Raw genomic sequence first — 22712 nt, forward strand, 5'->3', positions numbered from 1 at the left:
TTGCTGCTTTCACCATTTTGGGGAGAATATTACACCTTTAGAGAGGAAAATTCTTGTCCTGTACGTCTTTTACAAAATGTCTGAAAACCCGCTCAACGAATTCCTTTGTTCTTAATTGTTCTACCTGGAAGTTAAAATGAATTACTTATTTATATATATATAAAGAAAAGAAAGAAAATGTGTGTCTCGGCTTAACAATATCTTCTTTCCCTCCTCCTTTATTTACTGTCCATATCCCACCAAATCCCACAGGCTCAGAACAACTCATGGCAATTTCACCTAAGTCATCACTGGCCCCAGAGGGCCAGCAATGGCTATGGATGGCAAACGGCATTTGTGTGGGACACACAGGCGTTGGGCGCAGGATGAGGAAGTGGCCATTCCCTGCCAGTTGGGGCTGGGCGGGGCCGGGGGGGCTCCTTCCCTGGAGGCGCCTGGTTGGCCGTTGCCAGAAGCCGACTGCACGCTTCCACTGCCGGATCCAGGCAGGCGCGGCTCGTGTTCTCACCCGTTCTGAGGCTAAGCTACTTTTGCAGTGCCGGCCCCCCTGCCCCCGCTGACCCGTGGCCCAGAAGATGCCAGTGCTGGAATCTTTCCTTTCCAAGACCCTCCCCCCCCCCCGTCCCCTCTGAAGGACAATCCACCATCTGCTGTTGCCAGGCTAAGAGGCCCACATGCTGAGAGGCAGCTGAGAAGGTTTCCCACCTCGGGAAAGCTCTTTAAGGGGCTGGGGGGGGATTGCGGCTGTGCACTCAGGCGGCTTCTGGGGCCCATTAGCATTTGTTAGCCGCTCGCAGAAGACAAGGGAGCGCGTCGCAGGCACTGACACGCAGGCCGCTCCCATGACCCTGCAGAAGGGGGAGCCAGTCCCTCGGGAGGGAGGGCTGCGCGGTTCCCAGGCCGGCTCCCTCCACACGGTGTGCTGCGAACGGCTGGGGGGCCATCTCCACGGGGTGGGCCGTGAGCCCGCCAGCAGCCCCAAACCTGGAAGGCTTCCCCACGGAGCATGGCTGGATTGCAGCGACAACGTGGCCGGGGACGATGGGAGTGGGAGTCCAGCCCGACTGGGCTGGGAAGGCGGTCTGAGGATGATAAGCCGCCGGCGCGGCGCGGGGGTGCGCGTCGAACCTCCTTCGGCCCCGGGGCTGCATTCCATTTCAGAGGCGCGCTCGGGGGCCGCAGCCCTGCGGTGGGCGGGGCCAAAAAGGGGCGGGCCAAAAGGCCCAAAGAGCCCGTGTCACTTAGCTTAAGGCTCTGACTGCCAGTGCCGAAGCCTCAAGGGAGGCAGTTCAACCTCTTAGGCTTGCGGTGGGGACTGCACCAAAGCCACACAGCTGTGGGGAATGGGGTGTGTGGCCAGGAGAAGGGGGCGCCCCCATCCGGGGAGTACCGGAGGGCCAAAGCTGGACGCTGGGCAGGCTGGAGCAGTGGCGGCTGGTGGCTCCAATGCCAGCGGGGTGGAGAATCCACTCCGGGTTTCAGTCAGAACCAGTCAGACCTCTAAAGGAGCTCTCCAAGGTGCTCTGCACCTTGGAGAGCTCCTTTAGAGGTCTGGCTGGTTCTGACTGAAACCCGGAGTGGATTCCTCGCTAGACTGGGAATCATTGGGACGGGTCGGGGGGCCAGGACGGAGCAAGCCCCTCATGAAGGTAGGCAAGAAACCTTGGAGCCTCTTCCTGGATAAAGCAGGATGCCGTGATCAAGGACTGAGGGAAAACGGAGCTGTGCAGAGAGCGGAATAAAGAGGAAATGCTACTTGGCTGTCTCATTAAAACATCCAAACTGCGGGTCACCCAGTGACAAGGAGGGGTGGCTGGTTCCAGAGGCGGCGGCGCCCACGGAAGCCCTTCTGCTCACAACCCGTGATTAAGTGAAGTCACCGAGGGGATTCATGACAGCGAGGTGCCCTAACAACCACAAGTGCAGAGGGCTTTGGAGGACAAATCCAACCAGTTCAGAGCTGTTTGTTCAAAAGCAACCTTCCCAGCCCTCTGGCACCCTCCAGACGTGTTGGACTACATCTCCCATGGTCCCCAGGCAGTATGGGGGTTGTAGTCCAACATGGCCGGAGGACGCTAGACTGTGGGACACTAGCCGGCAGCATCAGCAGCTAATGACCACAAGACCCTGCCAAACCAATTGGACTTCAGCACCTCCCCCCACCCCAGGGTGGTCCAAAGTTCTGCACCATGGAAAGCAACACTCTGCAACCAGCTGATGATGCCAGGTGGGCGGAGCCGCATTATTTCCGTGACTGCGCAAGAAGACAGAATCTGCAAACTGGGCAGGGGGCTGCTGCATTAGACTCGGAGCGCCGGAGAGCGCTCTGGATTCAGATCCCTGCTCAGCTCCAAAGCTCCCCTTGAGCCAGTCCCACTCTCTCAGCCTGGCCCATCTCCCAGGGTTGTTGTGAGGATGGGAAGCGGGGAGGAGCTGTGCACGCCACCCTCCTGCACTCCTTGGAGGAAGAAGGGTGGGGCTGAAAAATGTGAGCCGACCAACCAATAAACCTTACTGTTTACATCACCCTTCCCCCACCAGGTGCTCTCCAAAGGCATTGGATTACAGCTCCCATCATCCTGCCTGGGGACAATGGGGTTTGTATTCCAATGGAACTGGAGGGTGCTAGGGTGGGGAAGGCTGGTTTATGTAATCTCTTCTGGGCTTGCTGGTCGCTGTGAGAGGCAAGAAGCTCAACCGGGAACGGAAAAGGCGCCTCCTGCTCTTCAAACTTTATTCAGCCACCAGCCTGAGATTTCTGCTGGTCTGGCCTGAGCACCTTCAGGTATAAATTTGAGTCCATCCCAGTTGGACCTTTGCTTTTAAAACCAAATGAATGCCGAGATTCCCAAGAAGATGAATTCTGCATGCAACACATTGTTTCTGTGGGATTTTCCATGCAAAATCCTGGCACACGAACAGTGCTGACAATAGCTAAATGGAACCTCCACAAGCAGAAAGGGTGTACCTCTGATTCCCAGATGTCGGGTGCAAACAAGAGGAGACACCTCTGTCCTGCTCGTAAATGTTCGCAGGAATCTGCCTGGCCGGTGCTGGAGACAGTACAATGGGTTAGATGGACCTTTGGTCTGAGCCAGGATGACAATTCCAATGTTCTTTAATGTCAAGAAGCTTTGAAAAACAATGAATCACCGTCCATATAGCCAGAAAGGAGAAGCTGGCCGGGACTCTCAATGGGGGGGGGGCAGAGCTTTGTCCGAAGCAGACCCACCATCACTGCGCACTTTCCTAATACTGCTGGACCATTTGGCTCCTGGCGCTTGACATTAGCAGTGTCAGGGTGACGAAAAAGCGACACCCCTGAGATCTGACGACACCCATTTTATCTGGCTGCACGCCCGAGGCACAAGCGAAACGGAACGCCTCTTCTGGGCTGCGTACGTACCCTTGTCTCCCAGGGGGGCAGCTCTTGCTGGGGAAATGTTTGAGACCAGACAGAGCCAAGCGCTCCTCAATAATTACTGCCGGCACTTTACAAAACAGTAATTAAGCGCTCATTAGGGGCCTGGCCTGGCCAGGCCCAGGAGGAGAGAGGAGCCGGAGACAGGAATCCGCCAGGCTTTTTCATCGCCAGCAGCAACGTGGGGCACGTGAGCTCGTGCTCTCTGCCAGATCCAGACGCGCACTGGGCAGCCTAGTGACGGGGGGGGGGGTGAACGGCAGCCAGCACCTCGCTCCCTGGCCTTCCCTGGGAAGGTTTATCCAGCCTCCCTCCACCATCGGCCGCACCGGCTGGGAATTATGGGAGAGGTAGGCCAACCCATCTGGAGCACACCAGGATGAGGAAGGCCAGATAAGCATAACATTACATCTGCACCATTCTGGCTGGGGGATGCTAGGATTTGTAGTCCAACACAGCAGAAGGGCCCCAGGCCGGGGAAAGTTGCTATACTGGAATAACAACGTTGGCCTACCTTTCAAGGGTGTTGCGAGAATGACTGTGCTGTGGCACTAAGAACAAGCACGATGTAAACACTAAGGACGGGCCGACACGTGCAGGTTCTCCACTCTGCCAGAGTTATCGCTCGATTACTCGACGATTCCCGGCTCTTGGCCAACTGCTTGAAATGGCAATTTCTCTGCACTAGTGGGGAAAGTTGGGTGCGTGATGCAGAAACCAGCCCTGCGTTGCAGCAGCGACAGCAAGAACAGGATTTGGGATCGGCGCACAAGACGCAGCACGTTGTCTCAACAGCTGTTACAACAACCTGTAAGGTAGTCTGGTCTTATCGTAAGACTAACAGTGGAGGAAGCGGAGGCTTAGAGAACGTGATCCGCCTCAGGGTACCTTAGGGAGTACTTGGCAAAGGCGAGACGGCAGCCCCAGAGACACACATTCACAGCTCAGTCTATGAACCCAGCTGCCCCAAGCCAGTGCTGGAGATGGTGGCTGGGGATGGTGGGAGTTGTAGTCCAACACGTCAGGGGGACATCAGGTTGGGGAAGCTGACTTAGCTCCACACTACAACCATAAGACAGGGGTGTTGAACATCTTTCCGCCTCAGGGCCAAATGCCATTTTGGAGCAGCTCTCAGGGGCTGCATTCCAGGGGTGGGCGGGGCTAAAGGCAAAAGGGGCGGAGCCAAAAATACCAGCCTATTTTAGATTAAAGCTGTTACTGCCAGTGACTAAGCCAGAGAATCCCCTAATGATCAGCAGTCAGAGGAGAGGAGAAACCTTCCAAGACCAGAATCGGACCGCAGCAGTGGAGGCTGGTGGCTCCGATGTCAGTAGGGTGGTGAATCTTCTCCGGGTTTCAGTCAGTACTCTAAAGGAGCTCTCCAAGGTGCTTCCGCACCTTGGAGAGCACCTTTAGAGTACTGACTGAAACCCGGAGCGGATTCACCGCCCCACTGACATCGGAGCCACCAGCCTCCACTGGACTCCTGGCCTGCCAGATTTGGCCCTCGGTCCTGAGGTTGAACACCCTTGCTATGAGAGCGGCCCTGCTGGATCAGGCCAAGGGCCCAACTAGTTCAGCATATTGTCCTCCAACTCTGGCCCGCCAGACGGTTCCGGGAAGTCTGCAACGACAGCAGCTCCGGCCTCAGCTTCGACTCCACCACAGCTCTTAGGAGACGAGTTGGGCACTGTGCACAGATGGCCAGGATGGCACCGTGACCTCACCTCCCCCAGCCCTGCCACTCTGTTTCACTTTGCCCTCCCGTCTGCGATGGCACCCAGGAAATTTACAGCCTGGCGAGAGGCAAAGCGTCAGCAGGCAGAGGTGTTCCATCTTGCTGCGCGCACACTTGGCGTTTTTCCCAGGAGCCAGAAGGCTCCCCCCATAAATCACAGCTTTGGGCAGGGAGAGGCTTTCCCCCTCCAAGCAGGGAACCCACTCAGAGCGGGCGAGCAGGTGTGACGACTGTGGGTGCCAGCAGGCCCAGGAAGCCTTTCCTAAAGTGCCACTCCTCCTGCACATGGCGCATGTGCGCAAAGGGCTGTGTTTGCAAGGGATGAGGCCGTGGGAGGTTCCCCTGTTGAATTTCTGCCTGGCCCACAGTTGTTAAAAAGAGCAAAGCCTCTGCCCACACAAAAAGCTGGCCACCCTGTCATCCATCGGCATGCCAGGGCTTGGGGCCGGGATTCCAGCTAGGCTAGCGGCCATCCACCACACACCGGGTCAGCAGGTTTCATAAATGAGTTAGAACTATGTTGGGCGGGGGAGGCCAAGAGGTCCACCAATCCCAGCCCTGCTCGAGGGCAGAGCCCTCCCCAAATCACCCCCTTTGGGACAAATGGACAGCAGAACAAAACCAGGCGATCTGCTCCAAGCTACCCCCGGAGCTGGGGTCACTCCAGCCAGCTCCAGGGGTCAGTCAAGGCAAAGTCTCTAGACACTCTGCTGCCATTCCAGAGAGCCAAGCTTCATGGCATGGGAAGCAAGCCCAGGGATAGCAGTGCAGAACCACGGCGGGAGCTCTCTCCGGGACTCCCAGATGCAGCCGTTGGTGAGGCCCTAGGCACATGTGCCTGCAGCACTCGCAGCACGGCCCAGCGAACTGCTGCAGAGAGCCATTAACGTTACGAGATGGCCCGGCAACAAGAAGTGGCAGGGGTGCATGCCCGCTTCCTAACCCCATCGCTCTCATTCAGGGCTCCAGCCCTGCCTTCTTCCGCAGGCCAGTCCTTCCCCCGCCCCCAGTTTTCCATTTGCCCAGTCCTCACTGGGCTGGGTTTGGGGGAGGGGGGGTTCCCCCCTCAGTTTGTACTTCTACAAACCTTACAATCCCCCTTAGCAAGCCGATACCTCCCTCTTCTTTTGAAGTGGCCCCATTTTGGCTCCATTTCTGTCGGCACTCACCACTGAGTGCGGTATTAAGGAGCAATTCCTTTTTAAAATCGTGACAAGATTTTCTGTTTGCAGTGCTCAAAGCAACTTTCGATGTGGATGTTTCCACACCCTGCCAGAAATGTATGGATTTTTGCCATGTCGCTCCACCCATCAGGAGGGACGTTTCTATGACAGATTAGTGCCTGCTGGAACCTACGTTACTGACAGGGTACATTCAATGCAGCGGCGGAGTGGAGCGCCACGAGGCCCCTGGCATGCAGCTCCCAGCAGCGTGCGACGGAATCAGACCTCAGCATGAAGCAAAACATTCATGGGTCACTGGGATGAACGGGAGACTTGAGACTTGAGGCAGCCCATGTTTGGGCAGCTGCCCCACCATGCCCAGCCTTCCTCCTGACATGGTAGCTGGGGAGGTCACAGGACTGCCGGGGCCTGTCTAGACAATCCCTGCCCACCCCTGCAGCTTGGGAGGAGGGCTGGCTGCTCGTCACACTTTCTGGGGGCGACGCCACACTCGCCTTGGCGAGCAGATCTGCTGATGCCCAGGGGTGAAAAATGCACACGGTGCCACGCCTCCTTCTTGGCTGTGGCAGCCCAGGACATTCCGAGGCCAGGGATCGATCGGGGCTGGTGCCCAAGGTCGGCAGCACTGGGCACTGGCTGGGGCCCAGGAGCAGATCCACCGCCAGTCCCTGGAGCCTCCTCACGCTGCCGCCGCCCGCCTACCCTGTCCCAGCCAGCCCGCCAGCAGAAGAGCGAGGAGGAGGGGTGCTGACCTCAGCCTGCCCTGGCCTCACACTCGCAGAGGGGTTGTGGATTGGGGCCCGAGGGAGAGGCAGGCGAGCAGCGAGGCACCCAAGCTGGGGCAGGGGCCCTACGGAGAGCATCTTGCGCAAGTGCTCCCCAAGACCCGGAACCGGCACTTCTGTATCACACTGCATTATACTGTGTTCTTTTAACCCTCTGTAAAGTATTTTATTCTTTGAGTTATTGGATTTGTAGCCTGCCGTTCTACCAAGAAAAATGTCAATACGAATACAATTGGATTGTATTTTCTTCTTTTAGCTATCTGTAATCCGCCCAGGGAAGCCTTGTTATTGGGCAGATTAAAAATACGATCCAGTTCAGGAAAGAGTTCTGGGCTCTGCTCTGTTCTCCAGATGGCTATCTGGGGGTTGGGTATCTGGCCGCACAGACTGAACTCCTAGCGGACGGTCATTCTCTGTCCACGACATGGGCACGGCCCACCCGCCCTCTCCCCACCCTTTTGCCCAGGGGAGGCTGCTGGCTCCAATGTCCGTGGGGCGGTGCATCTGCTCCGGGTTTTGGCCAGCGCCAGTCAGAACTCTAAATGAGCTATGGGAGGTGCTTCACAAGCTTTCCAAGAGGCTCCTGTAGAGTTCTGACGGATGCTGACCAAAACCCGGAGCGGATTCACGCCCCCCGTGGTGTCGGCACCAGCAGGCTCTACGGCTGTTGCCCACCCCAGAGTTCCCCGCTCACTTGGTCTTGCGCAGCTTGCTGTTCTCGGTTTTGAGCAGGTAGAGCTTTTTGGCAAAGAAGACCGTCATCATGAAGAGAAGCAGGACCACCAGTGCGGCGGAGCCCACGGCCACGCACATCACCTGGAAGTCGGTGATGATGGACTCGCAGCGGATCCCCTTGTGCCAGATGTAGTCTTGGGTGTTGCACCTGCAGCGGGACACAAGTGAGGGCTGCTCAGCTGAGGGACAGCCCAGCCCCCTTCCCCAGGCCCCGAGTGCCATACCCTCCTCCAACTAAAACAGAAACCTCCACATGCAGAGACGGTCTACCTTAGGAACAGGTACTGGGGCGGATGCTACTTGTTTGCATGCGTCCCTGGGACATCTGGCTGGCCGTTGTCAGAGGGGATGCGGACCTAGACGGGCCTTTATAGCACACTTCAAGTGCTCCAGCCTCTTCCTATACATTATTTCAGTAAATCCTACAATAGCCCTGTAAGGTAGGCCAGTGTTGTTTCTGCACACTGTGTATGGTTAAACTATGGAATTTGTTTCCACAAGATGCTGTGATGGCCACCAACTTGGGCAGCTTTAAAGGGGTCAGAGAAATTCATGGAGGAGAAAGCTATCGATGGCTACTAGTCCTGATGGTTATGTGCTACTTCCAGTATCAGAGGCAGGATGCCTGTGTGTGCCAGTCACTGGGGAACATGGGTGGGAGGGTGCTGTTGCACTCGTGTCCTGCTTGTGGTTTCCCACAGGAGCCGACTGGCCACTGTGCGAACAGGATGCAGGATTAGATATGCAGAGCATTTGGTCTGATCCAGCAGGGCTCTTCTCACGTTCTTATTACCCGCGTAACACGCCCAGCGTGGGGAGGGACTCAGCTGCAAGGGACAGCAGCTCCAGCCACTTCGCGACTCTCAGCCAGGCGTGTGAAGTGCCTCCTCTGGAAATGTTGCTTCTGAGTTGATGCCGACAAGCAGGAAAGCAATGGGCACCGTGACTAGCCACTGGCAGCTCACTCACACACGCGGGTCGCACCTCTGGGGCCACCCTCCATGCGCGAGCAGGTGCCACAGCAGCAGCAGCAATACCATCTAGCATTTGCTGAACGTACGTAGCACACACGTTTCTTCCCGATCCCTCACATAACAACAGCATCTGAAGGCAGGGCAGGATTCTCATCCTCGTCTTGCTCTGGGCCGGGAGCGCGATGTGAGGCTGGCTTTCTGGAGACCGTCCAGTAAGTTCATGGCACGGATAGGGACCACGGTCTAAATGTAAATGTGGGAGGGGGATGTTGGGAGTTGTAGTCCAGCACCTTGGGAGGGCAGCATGCTGGGGAAGGCTGGCCTAAAAGGACCAGTCGAGCAGCAACACAACCCCAGGGCAGCAGAGGCCTCTGGAAGTCCACGTTTCCCATCGTCTGCTCTGCCGGGCAGCCGTTCCAATCGACCGCACATCGACTAGCAGGAGAATACATGAATTGCAGCCAAGCAACAGGGAAACTGGGAAGAGATGAAGCAGAGGAGAGTCGGGCCCAGACCGGACGGCATGGGAAGTCTGGCCAGCTTGTGGGGGTGCCGCCTCCCTTTTGGCAGAGCCTCCATGCCCTTAGCACAGGAGCCCCTTTCACCCCAGGGGCCAAATTCACTTCCAGAGAAGCTCTTGGGGGGCACATTCCAGTAGTGGTGGGCGGAGCCAAAGGCAAAGGGGTGGGGCCAACATTACCAAGAAATACAAAACATACCAAGATATTTTTGCTTAGAACTCTGACTGATGGCAACTCAGCCTCCGGAGAGGCATTTGAACCGTTCAGTATCAGGAAAAAAACTAGACAAAAGCCGGGAAACCACCAAAAGATTGGCAGCTGGGGGAAAGGGGTGGGGCCAAGTGAAGGGGTGTGGCCACCTGGGAAACCCTGGAAGGCCAAATTTGGCCCCAGGCCTGAGGTTTCAACCCCCCTGGTTCAGTGGCTGCATAGCAAAGAGAAAACACGAAGAGCCAAGACGGATGGGATAAGGGAGGGCTCCTTGTCCCTCAGATGCTCCTGGGAAGCCCCTGCAGGCCATGCGGGTAACAGCTCTCCTCCCTTCCTTAAGCCCAGCATAGACTGCCTATAAACATGGAAGCTCCATTTAGTTATCACCAGTAGCTGTTTTACAGGCCTGTCCTGCATGCGAGGGGCAGCTCTTCCTGCTTAGGGGCTGTTCCACTGCGCGGCCGTTTGTCTTTTAATTATGTCTATTATGGGTCGTTTTACTTTTAGACGTTCCGACTTCTAAATTGTGTTGGTTTTGTATACATCAGGGGTGTTGAACCCCTTTGAGCTCAAGGGCCAAATTCCACTGCAGAGAAGATCTCGGGGGCCACATTCCAGCAAGAGGGCCGGGGTCAAATATCCCAGCGTCATTTAGCTTAAAGCTCTGACTGCCAGTAACTAAGCCTTGGGACAGGCCCTGCATCCTTTCAGAATGGGGGGAAAACTGCACTAAAGCTGGGAAACTACCCAATCACTGGTGCTTGTACAGAAGAGGAAGGGGGCGAGGTGATCTGGGGACCCCAGAAGGCCAAACTGGGACCCTGAAAGGGCCAGATTTGGCCATGGCCTGAGGTTCAGCACCCGTAGTATATATGCTTCACATTGCCAGTTTCATACACACACAACATTCAAGCATTATAATTCTTAGACTTCCAGGTTAAATCTTTTTTTAATAAAAAAAAAAAATAGCTGGAGCAATTTTGTTTTAATTTTGCTCCGAACGAGATTGTATTTCACTTGATTAGATTTTATGTCTCATTTTCTGATTATCCCGTTCTTTATGTGTAGTATACAGTGCCTCTGAAGAGGATTTTCTAAAACGTGCTTAAGGCTTAGCCTTAAATAGAAATCTTTCTTTCATCGTCTGGAATTCTCCCCCTCCCCCATCTTTTCTTTCTGTTAAAAGTCTTCCCAGAAAGATAACAACCCTATCATTCGATCTGAACTTCTTAAATGATGCAGTGGTACCAGCGCCAGAATCTGAGAGGGGCTCCTGTAACCTCAAGAATTTCTAGAGGGGTAACCGTGTTAAGTCTGTTGCAGCACCAATGACAAGAGGCTTGTGGCATCCTGAAGCCTGATACATATCTCATGGTGTTACCCAGAAGAGAAAATGCTACCGGGTCTTGAACCGCACCACTGCAATGAGGAAAGCCACATTCTCTCCTCAACAATGTGATTCACTGTGGGAGATTCATATTTTCTCCAACACATTTCCAAACATCGCTGGGGGAAAATGCAATTCTGCTTGGAAGTGCCAGTTGCCAGACACGACTGATCTTGTTCAGTCCTCGTAACATTCCCCCCCACCCCCGCGTGGCAGGTGAGGCCTGTCAATGCTTTCCGGCCAAGTGAGGAAGTGGACTGGGTTTTTCCTGGGCCCAAACCCCGTGTCTATTTATTTATTTGGCAGATTTCTATCCCACTTTTTCAAGAACAATTTTTAGGGTCACTTACAAGAGAAAACAACATTAATTAGTCGCTCGCAAACACAGTTAAAACCCAACTGAAGTGCAACAGCAGCAACATAAAACTGCAGTAAGGCAAGAGTCAGCACAGCAATAAAAACAGGAACAGCAAATAAAACCTGAGTGGTGACCATTATTACGAGCCTGGCCAAATAGTCTCAGCCTGCCGCCTAGAAACCCCTTGCCAGGAAAGAGCGCCTCAACGTCAGGGGCCACCAAGAAGGCCTTCGCCTGACAGCAGGGGTGCTGGAAGAAGGGCCTCCAGTCCACAATTACTGGGCTGGTTCTAGCCACTGGCCCACACAGAGACCCACAGCTCTCACCCTAAGAGGACCCTTGTCTCGCCAGGCAATGGTGGATACACCCTCCTAAGGAGGAGGCGCAAGGGAGGGACTTGTATCTCCAGAAACCCAGCGTGACCAAGGGACGCGCCGAACCCATGAACATGCCTATAAATATATAAGTCGGACCTGCAACAAAAAGGTGCAGTGCAGGGGGCTCCTGTTCAGGATTCCAGCCACTTCATTCCATTCCTGCACCCGGCCAGAATGTCGGGCAGCATTTCATGGCCACCAAGCACGGTCATGGGGTTGTTTTCCCCACACTTAGGGGATTTTCCCCCTAAAGATTTGTTATACTTATGCAAATCCTGGGGTTCCCCCAGCCTGCTGATATGCCCATCTTTTGTATGGGTGGTGCTGTTTTGGCTACATAAGCATCGGCACTCACAGCCTGAACATTGGGAATAAAGGGACCTGCAACAGAATTTTGCAGTATATCCTCACCTCCAAACAGGAGCATTCCCTGTTTCTGGCCAGCCATGCTCCCCAACAGCCATTTTCCATTTTTTGTTCTCCAGCTGACACTCCGCACTCCGTGGTAACTGAGCATGCTGGGCTTGGGTTTTTTGGAGGGGAGACGGCCCCTTGGGGTTTTTTTCAAAGACAATTTGTACTTTATTCCTCTGAGTGTGCTGACCCCTCCCCTCTTGTTTCTCAATGTCCCCATGTGAGTTCCATTTCTGTCGGCGCTCACCACCTGAGTTTGCTGTTAGAGGGAGTGCTGATATATGGCCTGGTCTGCATAGGGATCAGAATAAGGTGGGAAAGAGTTCTGGGGTGATAGCATTCTGGACTGTACCACTTCAGGCTGCTGCAAAAGATGCCCCTTTGGAAGGTTCTGTGATATAAACCAAAACCAAACTCCCTGTAAAGTCAAAACTCAAAAACAAAACACCCAGCACATCAACAGTAGGCTAGGTGAAAACTCTCTCTCTCTGATGTACTAGATTGCCTTTCGCAACCTGCTGCCCTTCTGATGTGTTAGACTACTACTGATGTGTTAGGCCAGCTATGGCAGACACTGGGTTGAGGAAGGCTGCAATACACTATGCATTCAAAAAGGTGATCACTAGCATGAATTAAGTCTGGACGTCTGATCACCTCAGAACTGAACTCGCTCATTCTGCTGCCTGTGTGTACTGTCCCATTTTTTGGGTGAGGGGAGAGTAAGGGGCCCTTCATGAAATCCACAAGTCCCAATCCCTGACTCCCTTCAGGTTTGGCCAAACCATGCCCTTTCCATCGCCTTTGAAGAACTGTAGCTAAGGGGGCCTTTGCAAAAGATAAGGGGCCCAGACCCTCTTTCAGCCCCCTGTAATTTGAGCACTGGGCACAGGTATAGAACTGTGGCCCAGATGAGTCCTTGGATTCAAACTCACTTCCCACATGCTCCAGGCTTCGTCTGCTGGGTCACATGCCACACATCTCCCCCGGGGAAGCCGATCTACTGCTGACGCATCCAGGGTGCACCTTTGCGCCTTGCACCCAGACCCTGGCCCGTCGCTGGCTGGTGCGGCTTCCCCGTGGCGCTGTGTGCCAGAGCGCATTAGCGACAGGGAACGTCGTCCCATCAGCACAGCTCTGACCTAATTCCAGCTCTGCTGAGCAGCACGGCCCTGTGGGGGCCGAAAGAGGCCGGGGAAGTCCTCTCCTCGCCTGCCTGGCACATGGAACCGAAATGCCAACGGCCGTGAGGGCAGAGGGCGTGAGCCCGTAACGTTTAATATTGTATTATTCTGATCCTTTTATTTTATGTTGCTGTCGCTTGGTTTTACGATTGTCAGCTGCCCAGAGGGCATCTGCCAGTTGGACAGTACACAAAACTAATAAATACATAAGTAAACCCATGGACGGACCCGTGGCACAGACGGTCACAGCCTCTCCAGGGGTCAGTCATTCAGGCCAGTAGGGGCCAAGGGTCTGGAGAGCATAAGGCTGCCCTCTCAACAGCTCCGTCTCACCTACAGCCCCACTCCGAGGCACAGGGCTTCTGTGCCCCCCTCCCCCAACATAAAGAGCAAGAATGGGAACGCCAGCATGGGCCACTGTAGAATCATGGGTTAGGATACTGAGCTATGAACTAGGGACAGCATAAGGAGAAACCTGCCAGATTGGTCCAAGGGTCCATCTGGTCCAGCATCCTGTCTCTGACAGAGGACAGCCAGATGCCTCCAGAGAGGCCCACCGGCTGGCCTGGATGAAGCAGCTTTGCTTATCCCCAACATCTGGTACTTGCAGAGAAAGTGCCTCTGATCCCAGCAGTTTTAGCTACCATGGCTAAGATTTGTTGATGGACCTCCCACCACCAGCTCCTTCTTCTCTTTGCATTTGCCCAGTCCCCTGGGAGAGCCATCTAAGGAGTCACCATCCCTGCGGCTTGCAGCAGCAAGTTCCACATATTCATTACATCAGTCCATCAGCCTTGGACTGCAACTCCCATCATTCCCAGCCAGTATAGCTGTTGGCTGCATTACGTGTTGCGTGAAGAAATCATTCCTTTTACCTGTTCTGCATCTCTTTGCCAGTTTCACTGAATAACCTTGAATGGTGGTGTAATGGGAGAAGAAGGAAAATGTCTCTCCGGCCTCTTTCTCCACACCCTGCATGATTTCATAACCCTCTCTATAGTCTCACGCTTGCCGTCACGCTCAACTTCAACCTCCTTATCAGAAAGATGGAGCTACTGAAATGAACCTACCATACAGGGTTGTTGTAAAAAGTACTGACAAGGCACGCGATGCGCTTCGCTTGGAGAGCTCGTATCCTGCCGGTCCCTATGTAGCCAAAGCAGCACCACCCGTGCACAGGAGGGAGGGCAGGGTACCTGATGTTGCTGTACTTCAGCTCCCATCATCCCTGATCACAGACCGCTGTGGCTATGGCTGATGGGGGTTGGAGTCCAACAACATCTGGATGGCCACAGGTGTCAGGGTGGACATGGAGCCCATAGAATCCCAGAGTAGTTCTGATTCTGAGGAAGAGCAGTCGCTCCTGGGAAAGGAGCGCGCTCCTCTTTCCCAGGACCAACAGCTGACGGAGATTCCTCCCACCAGCATTCCTAGCTTAGATAGCAGTCCAGGGAGTGACAGAGCGCGGGAAGCAGACTTGGTGAATGCGCGACGCAGACGCAGAGAGCGGCGCCAGATGGAGGGCGCGGAAAGGAGGCGCAGTGCCCGGTTGGCGCGCAAACAACGGCTGCGCCCAGAGGCTCCAAGGGAAAAGGGGAGGGACTCTCCCTAGTCCTTAAGTTCAGGGGTCTGCCAGTAATCCCCTTTCAAACGGGGACCAACTGTTCCAACGTAGGGCACAGGTGCTGTGCTGCTCAGATCTAGTTGCAATCAGTGTAGTTGTTAAGTTGTAAAAGAGGAATAAAGCTTCGAAAGGAATCCCTTTGTCAGTGTCTGGACTTGGCTACTGGATGAGACTGAGAGAGGCCTCCGAGGAGCCCGTGACAACAGGATCCTCCAGATATTTTTGTGGCAGGGTGGTGGGCGCGTGATCCAGCAGGGGAGGGCCGTCTGGGGAGGACCCCACAACACCCCTCCTCCCCATCCCAACCCTGGAATGGCACTGCTGCCAGCCGCTGCTGCCAGCACTGAGCCAGCAGGGCCAAGGGTCTGACTCCGCTGAGGCAGCGTCTGATGTTCCGATGTTTCTAAGTAAGCCCACTGAGTTCAATGGGACTTACTCCCAGGTAAGCAAATATGAGATTGCAGCCTAAGGCTGGGGGTAAATCCCACTGAGTTCAATGGGACTTTCTTCTGAATGCATGGGATTGTGCTGTGAGACTCCCTTTGTCGCAGACCAACGAGAGAGCCTGACTTGGAAGTTCTTCTAACGAGGGACGCAGCCCAGTGGTGGAGCCCTTGCTTTGCATGCAAAAGGTCCGAGGTTCGAGCCAACACTGTGATGTGGCTGCAGAAAAGGCCAATGCTCTTTTGGGCTGCATTCATAGAAGCATCGCTCCCAAATCCCGGGAAGTGCTAGTTCCCCTCTACTCAGCACTGGTTAGGCCTCATCTGGAGTACCGTGTCCAGTCCTGGGCACCACACTTTAAGAAGGATGCAGACAAACTGGAGAGGGTTCAGAGGAGGGCAACAAAGATGATCAGGGGACTGGAAACAAAGCCCTACGAGGAGAGACTGAAGGAACTGGGCATGTTTAGCCTTGAGAAGAGAAGACTGAGGGGAGACAGGATAGCGCTCTTCAAGTCCTTGAACGGTTGTCCCAGAGAGGAAGGCCAGGATCTCTTCTCGATCATCCCAGAGTGCAGGACACGGAAAATGGGCTCAAGATACAGGAAGCCAGATTCCAGCTGAACATCAGGAGAAAATTTCTGACTGTAGCCATGAAATTAAAAGACGCTTGCTCCTTGGGAGGAAAGCTCTGGCAAACCTAGACAGCATAGTAAGAAGGAGAGACATCACCTTGCCAACAAAAGTCCGTCTAATCAAAGCTATGGTTTTCCCAGTAGCAATGTATGGCTGTGAGAGCTGGACTATCAGGAAGGCTGAGCGCCGAAGAATTGATACTTTCGAAGTGTGGCGCTGGAGAAGACTCTTACGAGTCCCCTGGACTGCAAGGAGGTCAAATCAGTCCATCCTAAAGGAAATCAACCCTGAGTGCTCATTGGAAGGACAGATACTGAAGCTGAAGCTCCAATATTTTGGCCACCTAATGCGAAGAGAAAACTCCTTGGAAAAGACCCTGATGCTGGGAAAGACTGAAGGCAAAAGGAGAAGGGGCCGGCAGAGGATGAGATGGCTAGATAGCATCACCGATGCAATGAATATGAACTTGAGCACGCTCCGGGAGAGAGCGCAGGACAGGAAGGCCTGGCGTGCTGTGGTCCATGGGGTCACGAAGAGTCGGACACGACTGAACGACTGAACAACAACAACAAAGAGCAACACGACAATGGAACCAGTTACCTAGGGAGGCGGTGGGCTCCCCCACCCTGGAGGCATTCAAGACGAGGCTGGGCAGCCATCTGCCAGGGATGCTCTGGCTTGGACTCCTGCATTGAGCAGGGGGCTGGACTCGATGGCCTTGTGGGCCCCTTCCAACCCTACTATTCTATGATCCCTGGCTTCTCCAGGCAGGGCTAGGAAAAAGCCTACCTGAGACCCTGGAGAACCGCTGCTGCCGGTCAGTGTCGACAACACTGGGCCAGATGGACCAAGCAGGGTCTGACTCAGCATAAGGCAGCTTCCGGTGTTCCTCTGCTCCTAGCGGCCCGCATTTCACCTGCTCTCTGACCAGGGAAGATCGGGTTCTTTCCAATGAACAGGTGGATGTGGGAGCCAGAGGCCTTGTGGCCGGTTGGAGTTAACGGAGATGCCTCCGTGACTCCACTCGACACTCGCTCCCTATGCACTGAGGAGCAAGTTCCATCAAAGCCCACCGTTTCCCCAAAGTCTTTCAGTCAGCCCCTAAGTTTTCAAACGGTGAGGTGGGAGCAGGCGCTGGGGAGGTGAATGATCCGCTGCTGCTGCTGCTGCTGCTGCTGCTGGCAGACAGGCAACACTGGAGGGTGCCCCTCCCACTTCTTAGAAGGAGCGTTGTTCGAAAGATTGCCTTAGCACCCGAGTCCTCGCTCCCGAGCAAAACAGAGATGACCCTTGTGCGGACTGCCTTTCATCCACCCGTCCCACCTTCCCTCTACTCCTCCTTTAACCACGCCCATTTATCAGCCCCCCATCTTTGGCCACACCCCTTCTTCAAAGAAAGAGACAGGAAGCAATGCTATACAATGCAGAAAGGCATCCCTGAGCATGTACAGAGCGCTTCTCCCTAGTCACTGAACCACTGCCACTTCTCCCCACAATGTCAAGAATTCTCCTGCCAGGTCTGAAAGCCTGAGCACCACTCCTTCTTGGAGGAGACCGAGCCCCGCGCCCTGGAGGAACACAAGCAGGCTCCCTGGGCCACAGCTGGAACCTCCACGGGATGAAGGTCACGCTTCCCTGTTCCAGAAGTTCAGCACAACCTCACTGTCCTTTGGCAGCATTCTGGGGATGCTGTCCCAATGTTCTTAAAACACGCAGAAGCCAGGACGAGTACTCCCCTACCACTAAACTTCATGCTGGTTCCCTGCACCTGTCCATATCTGCTCACTTTCACCACTGATGAACACTGAGGCCTGGTCTACATGGGTAGCCAAATGAGGCGGTAGAATTCCGAGGTGGTGCCGCTTCAGGCTTTAGGCTTCAGGCTGCAGGTGTATGTGTATTGCGGGGGGGGGGGGGTGATTACATGTTTTAATCCTTGTCCTTATCAAGATAAAACAGATCCCTGCAAGCAGAGAACTAGCTCATCAAGGAGTGGGCTAAGTGATCTTCATCACAAACCTGCTAGCTTTTCTTATTTGCAAGGAGTTGTGTGTGTCTCTTACACAGGGCAGGTATGCTCATAAACAGCATCTCCCCACAGCCCCATGATTTGAAATGACACCAGGACAGGCCCACAACATTTTGCCACCTGGAACAAAGGCTAAGATAACAGACCCCCCTCCCATTCCACATACAAAACCCGCAGTTGAATCTTTCTTCAACGTCAGTAATGGCACAGCATCCTCCACCCTACCTGAGGGCAGCAGACCAGCTTAGGGGGCACAACGCAGGCTTCATGGGGCGCAGATCCCTCCTCCAACACTTTGCTGCCACCTCCCAGCATCTTCTGCCTGAGGCATCCAGCTCACTTTACCTAATGGTGGGGCCGGCCCTGAACAGCACAATCCACTCCGATCACCTCAGGCTTAGACCATCCTCACTCTGCAGCATGCCGTAGGCATCTGCCACCCTCCAAAACCTGAGCGCGGGTGGGCGTGGCCCATCCCTGCTCCAACCTTTCTTGCCGCTCCCCTCTCCCATGCCAGGGAAGACCCCCCATGCACCCCACTTCAAGGGAGCTGCTCACCTGCAGAAGGCTCCCAAATTCTCCACCAAGTAGCACTGTCCCCCGTTGTGGCAGTAGCTGGGGAAGGTCTCGCACACAGATCTGCAGGAGGCGTTGTGTCGCACGTACCCACTCCGGCACTCGGTGCCATTCTCGACGCTGCTCGAGTCCCTGCCTGGTTCCGCCGGACGGGGCCTGGGGGTGGCCACACCGCTCCCCCCGGAGATGATGAACGGTGGGATAAGGTAGCGGCGGCTGGTGGGCTCTGCTTCCTGAACCACGGTCTGGATTCTGGGGGTAGCCAGAGTGGGGATCCGGTAGTCATTCTCGTCCACCAGGTCCCTGGCCAACCCGCCGCCCCCATCTTCCTCCTCCTCCTCCTCCTCCTCCTCCTCCTCCAGGTCCTCCTCATCCCCATCTGCATAGAAGGAGGTGGTGGGGTAGAAATCGGACTCGTCGAAGGGTGTGAAGTCGTCATAGAGGTCGTGGAGAGACCACGGCATCCCTTTGTCATCCGAAGGCTTCCTCCTAGTGGAGTCTGGACCGGGCCCCCCCAGGCCCTCCCCATCAAACAGGTCATAGTAATCAATGTCGATGATCTCAGAGGCCAAGGGGTCTGAGGAAGGCTTGGGGCTCTGGGCGGCCTTGCCCGGAGGCGTGGCCGCCGACTCGGGTGTCGGTACATCGTGCCAGGTCTGGTCAGTGAGGCCTTGTGTCCCCTCAGCCAGTGTGCTGCTGGAGGAATCCACCCACAACTCCAGAGGCTCCTCCTTTGGGGCCGGGTTTTGGTCCAGAACCTGTCCTGCCTTGCTTGATGTCTGGATGGGGCTGCTCGCCGTGGGAGCCGGTAGCCCTGCAACCCCAGACGGGTCAAGCAGAAGGTCTGTCTCGGCAGAATCGTGGCTGAGGCCTTGTCCCAGGGTTGAGCTGGTTTCTGTTGTCAGTGGAAGGGAGGGGGGGACCGTGGTCCATTCGGCAAAACCTCCCTGGCCCGGGGAGGTCTTGGCATGCTGGTCCCCACTCCCGGCTTCCTCTTGGCTTTCTGGGATGGGGGACGGGCTCCCCGGGATGCCCTTCGGGTCAAAGAACTTCCAGGTCCCGTCCTGTCCCTGGACTGGCTGAGCAAAGCCCATGACCGCAGACAGTGCTTCCATGGGCCCCTTGGCATCATCGTGGGGTCGACCCAGCCAAGGCTCCCAGGGCTGAGCGCTATCCTGCTCTGTCCCTCCTGGGCAGCCCAAACAGAGGCCCGACTTGTTCTCCTCTTCGTCAAGCTCCCCAGAAAAGTACCTCCTGGAGATGCCTGCCCCAGGGGGGCTGCTGGCGGCTGGGGCATCAGAAGTGCCAGCAACGTCCCCTCCACCTCCGCCACCACCGCCAGGGAGAACAGCAGGTGGCTTGAGATGGGATGCCTTTGCTCCAGCTGCCTGCGAAGAGGCCTCAGCTGCAGAGGCATTTCCCCCTGGCCAAGCACCACTCTTCGGAGGTGCGGGACGGTCCTTCCCCGACTGCTCTCTGTTTACAGTGGCCGGCGGCCGGCTGCCCTTCCAGGCAGCTCCTTGGATGTCTGTGGTGTTTGGGGCTTTCGGGTGTTGTTCCGAGGCTGGAGGGAAGAAAGAAGAGAAAAGCAGAGATGTGACTCCTGGGATGTGGGCAGCACAGCACGGAGGTGCCCTCATCCCTACAGGTGCATTGCCAGGGCCCCATCCTCTCGTTCACTCACACCCGCCAGTCATCCCATGACACCCCTCTGCTTTCCCAAACCTGAAACACCCCCCCGACAATCTCAGTGACACTTCGAGCCCAGTGGGGTTTTCCCAATCAGGGGGGAAAAGAAGGCTTCCTTCCTTCCTTCCTTGCCACAGCATCCATGGCAAAAATAGCACCTGCCTCAGCCCCCAGTCCGTTCCCACACATTCTCACTCTCTGATTCATCTTTTTCTCCATCCCCCTCATTTCAAGTGTAGTAGAGCAGAATTAACCACTGGGAGGCACCGGGCTGCGAGGCAGAGAGGGGGCCTCGTTGTAGTGACTGAGGTGTAAATATGGGAAACTTCCCTTTGTGGTTCCAGTTTCCTCTGCTAGCACAGCATCTCCAAGCCCCCCCAAGGAAGGCACCATTTTCACGGTCAGGGAGAAATCCTTGGGCGAGGGTGGTGGTGGTGGTGGGAGTTCTCTTGCACACCCCCTCCCCCAGCATTTTGATGTTGGCTTCTCAGGGAAAGATCGTTTCCAGGGCTTCAGACAAAGCGAAGGGATTGGAGTGAGATAAATTCCAAGAGAAAAGAAGGAAAGAAGGTTTTGGGGTGAGTTGGGAAAACCACCTTCGCCCCCCTAAAAAAGTGGGCGGGGGGCTGGGCACAAGGCGCTGAAGGAACAAGTCGATGCGCTGCTGATGTGACTGGGGTGTGTGCCTGCAAAAAGAGGACTGCAGCCAAACCTAGGCTGATCCAGTCATCCCAGAGAACAGCCATCAGCTCTGTGCCCAGTTCGAGAGTCCCTAAAGGGGCACCTGCGTGACCATTGCTGGATCCTGGGCTGGATGGACCTTGGTCGGATCCAGCAAGCCTGTTACAGCAAAAACCGTACATTATATCATCCCCGGTGCGTAAGGCTGGAGTAGCTGGTTTTAGTGGCCCTGTGACCTTAAAATCTATAGATTTACACATCTGAACCTGACAGCAGCGGCCAGATTAATTCCTTCTGTCCCTCCCCAAAAGCGCCTGAGGGGACTTTACAGGAACTATACAGACATTTTCTGCCATCATCTGTTGTAATTCAATCAAATAAAAGGATCCCTCTAAAAAAAATGTTGGTCCATTGATGGAGGAAGAGGCAAAGAAAGGCGGAGGGTGTCTATGCCCTGCGCCCCTGCCACGCCTCTGGTCCGCCTGCAACGGAATCGCCAGGAGCGCTCCGGTTTGATCCCGCATTTCACTGCGATTCTGTCCCGTCCCCCCAAGAGAGAGAAAATAGCCCGGGGTGGGGGCGAGAGAGGCGAGCGTGTGGATTTTGTAACACGTGTCTTGCATGACAACTACGCCGCCTCAAAACGCTCCCATCATGTCCCCCCTTACAGGGGGTTCGCCCTACAAGGGGCTGGGGGGGAGAGAAAAGGGAAAAATTCGCGGGGAAGGGGCTCCCTCCCCGCCCAATTTCCTCAGCCCCCCCCCCCCGCTTTTGCAGGGCTGTCTGCCTCTGCCCCTGCCCAGCTGGGTCTGGAGGGAAGAACCTTCCCCGCCCCTCCGCTTCCGCGAAGCCCCCCCGAAAGCGTCGGTCCGCCGCGCGGGTGCCGCCCCGCCCCGCCCCGCCCGGCCGGACTGCTCGTTTCTGCGAGGCCGGCAGCGCCCCGGGCCGGGCGGAGGCGCGCGGCCCCTGCCCGGCCGTGTGCCCGGAAGGAGGGCAGCGGGAGGAGCCGCGGGCGGCCCGCCGCGCGCGCCGCTTACCCGCCAGGAGCGCCGCCAGGGCCAGCAGCAGGGCGGCGGCGGCGGGGGCCCGCGGGGCGGCGGCGAGCGGGCGCCCCATCACTGCGCCGTCGGCGGCGGCCCCGCGCCGCGTCCCGCCGCCTCGGCCGAAGGCGCTCGCCCGGCTGCGCTGCTCAGCGCCGGCGGCAGCCCCGCGGCATGGCGCGCCCCCGCCTCAGGCCCGCGCCGGCTCCGCGCCCCGCCGCCCGCCGCCCATCGCCCTGCCCGCCGCCGCCGCCGCCGCCCGCAGCAGCAGCGCCCGCCTCCCCGCCCGCCTCCCTCCCCGCCTCCGCGCTCTCGCCGCCGCCGAGCCAGGGGGCGGGGACGGGGGCGGGCGGGGGCGGGGAGGCGCGTCGGGGAGGGATCGCGCTTGCAGAGGGGGAGATGCGTGTGAGCCGGGGGGGCATCTCGGGTGGACAGGTGGGATGGAGCGGCCCAGACCTGGGCAGCAGCCTCCCCCAACCCGGGGTCGCACCAGATGTGCTGGACTGCAGAACCCACCATCCTCAGCCAGCATGGCCTGGCTGAGGATGATGGGGGCTGTAGTCCGACACGTTCATGTATTTGTTCCATTCATATTTATGTATTACATTCCTATTCCGCCCAACAGCCGAAGCTCCAGCCTTTTTCCCCTCTTGTTGGCTTACACGGTCCCCCTCCTCTCCATTTTCATCATCACAACAACCCTGTGAGG

The 22712-nt window shown here is 56.2% G+C and overlaps 1 protein-coding gene across 4 annotated transcripts in view; it reads right to left on the reverse strand.

Moving 5' to 3' along the window:
• Positions 1–22257, reverse strand: part of CSPG5 (chondroitin sulfate proteoglycan 5) — a 28809-nt gene extending 6552 nt beyond the window's left edge. For all 4 annotated transcript variants that reach the window (XM_084859601.1, XM_084859600.1, XM_084859599.1 and 1 more), the window contains exons 1-3: positions 22001–22257; positions 18576–20157; positions 7823–8011 (exon numbers count right to left, since the gene is read on the reverse strand). In XM_084859601.1, coding sequence (XP_084715727.1) covers positions 7823–8011; positions 18576–20157; positions 22001–22079 — 1850 coding nt within the window. In that variant the 5' untranslated portion in view covers positions 22080–22257. The remainder of the gene's footprint in view (positions 1–7822; positions 8012–18575; positions 20158–22000) is intronic.
• Positions 22258–22712: the final 455 nt, after the last annotated feature.

The sequence above is a fragment of the Heloderma suspectum genome, chromosome 5 (assembly GCF_057233095.1).
Source record: "Heloderma suspectum isolate Gila_16-S chromosome 5, 16-S_ref, whole genome shotgun sequence".
NCBI classification, from domain to species: Eukaryota; Metazoa; Chordata; class Lepidosauria; order Squamata; family Helodermatidae; genus Heloderma; species Heloderma suspectum.